General features: G+C 48.4%; 1 protein-coding gene across 1 annotated transcript; it reads right to left on the bottom strand.

The window, feature by feature from the left end:
• Nucleotides 1–142: 142 nt before the first annotated feature.
• Nucleotides 143–643, bottom strand: Pmar_PMAR027067 (60S ribosomal protein L13, putative; the record flags this gene model as incomplete). Its single annotated transcript, XM_002772917.1, has 2 exons — nucleotides 143–307; nucleotides 353–643. Coding segments are annotated over 2 exons (456 nt in total), but the record flags the coding sequence as incomplete, so codon positions are not given.
• Between the last annotated feature and the right edge of the window lie 744 nt (nucleotides 644–1,387).

Genomic DNA, 1,387 nt, shown 5'->3' with positions numbered 1-1,387 from the left:
AGGTAGTGTAGGCGGAAGTTTCGCGCTCTCCCTTAGTGATCGCACGGGCGTGCTCCACAACACGGGCGGTAGGGACGGGAATAATAGTCTAACAGGAGGGGAAAACTGATATATGCAAGATAGTCCGACATCGATTGATTACCTTGCAGGTGTTTTGAGTACCATTAACTAGCTCAGCACGAGCAGTATCACCCTTCTTCACCTTCGAGCCTCTAGGGAAGACAGCAAGCCTAGCCTTGTACTGGTTCAAGCGATCAACATTGCACGCAAGAGACTCATTAGACTTATTGTGACGACGCTTGTCGACCTGATACGGGGATGACAATATTGACTTAGCAGAGATCCTAATTACCTTGATGCCAATAGTGGGTGCGAGCTTGACAGAAATACCAGCGGCGGCCAGCTCCTCCACGGTGAAGCCACGACCGAGACGGAGCTTGTAGTTGTATCTTTGAGTAGGAGGACGGACAACTGGTCTCAAAAGTCCAGCAGAAGGCCTCGGATAGGCAGCCGCTGCCTTAGACTGGCGAGTAAGACGACGGCGATGCTTCCGAGCAGACTGGTCGAACCAGGTCTTTATGTGCTTCTGCCAATACTTGCGGAAGTGGATGTTGGGGATAACGTTGTTGTGCTTGACCGCCATGCTTTATTACTAAAAGAATACACCAAAATAGATAAAGGTACCGCCCAAGATTCAAATCTAACTAAATGAATCGAAGAACCAATGGGTTGATTGTTGTCAGCATCCGCACCCGCACTACCTGTCGCCTAGACTTCCTGTCAAGTGCTACGCGATGAGCTACATGACAGATCGATTTTTTGGGCGAGCGAGATTAAAGGCAGCCGCAGGTAGGCTGTCAGTGTGTTCGGTGGTAGCCAAACGATATATGCCATAAATTCCACGGTGATAGTGGTTACACCGACTGAAATGCCCAAGAACCTCTCTAAGACAGAAGAGTGACGAGTCGTGAAACACGTTAGGCGGTATATAACTGACATAAAGTTGTCCGTGCTAGTAGAGAGAGAAGGAAATTTATACTTAGATTACGCCACTAGTGCTAGAAAATATAAGTTTCCAGTAGATGGTGCTGCTACGAAACCCGTATAGTATAGGGACTATACTGCCCAGTTGTACGGCAGGCAGGCTGATTCAGTTTGCCTACATGCCCGCTCACGTGCCCCAAAGAGAGCGACTTGGCACTATTAACTCCCTTGGCATGACAGAAAATCAACGTAGACTCTACCTTATACGTGGACACTGGTCAATAGTCCTAGAAAGCACGTATATGGTCGTACACCGAAGAAAATGGTTAGGGCAAGCATGAGTACTTTAGGGGGTTGAGGAATGTACCTCCCTCTAGCTCATACTCTGACTGGAGTGACTCAG

The sequence above is a fragment of the Perkinsus marinus genome (genome assembly GCF_000006405.1).
Source record: "Perkinsus marinus ATCC 50983 genomic scaffold scf_1104296959962, whole genome shotgun sequence".
Classification (NCBI taxonomy): Eukaryota; Perkinsozoa; order Perkinsida; family Perkinsidae; genus Perkinsus; species Perkinsus marinus.
Note: the sequence above shows the minus strand (reverse complement) of the source record. Positions and strands in the feature narration are given on the sequence as shown.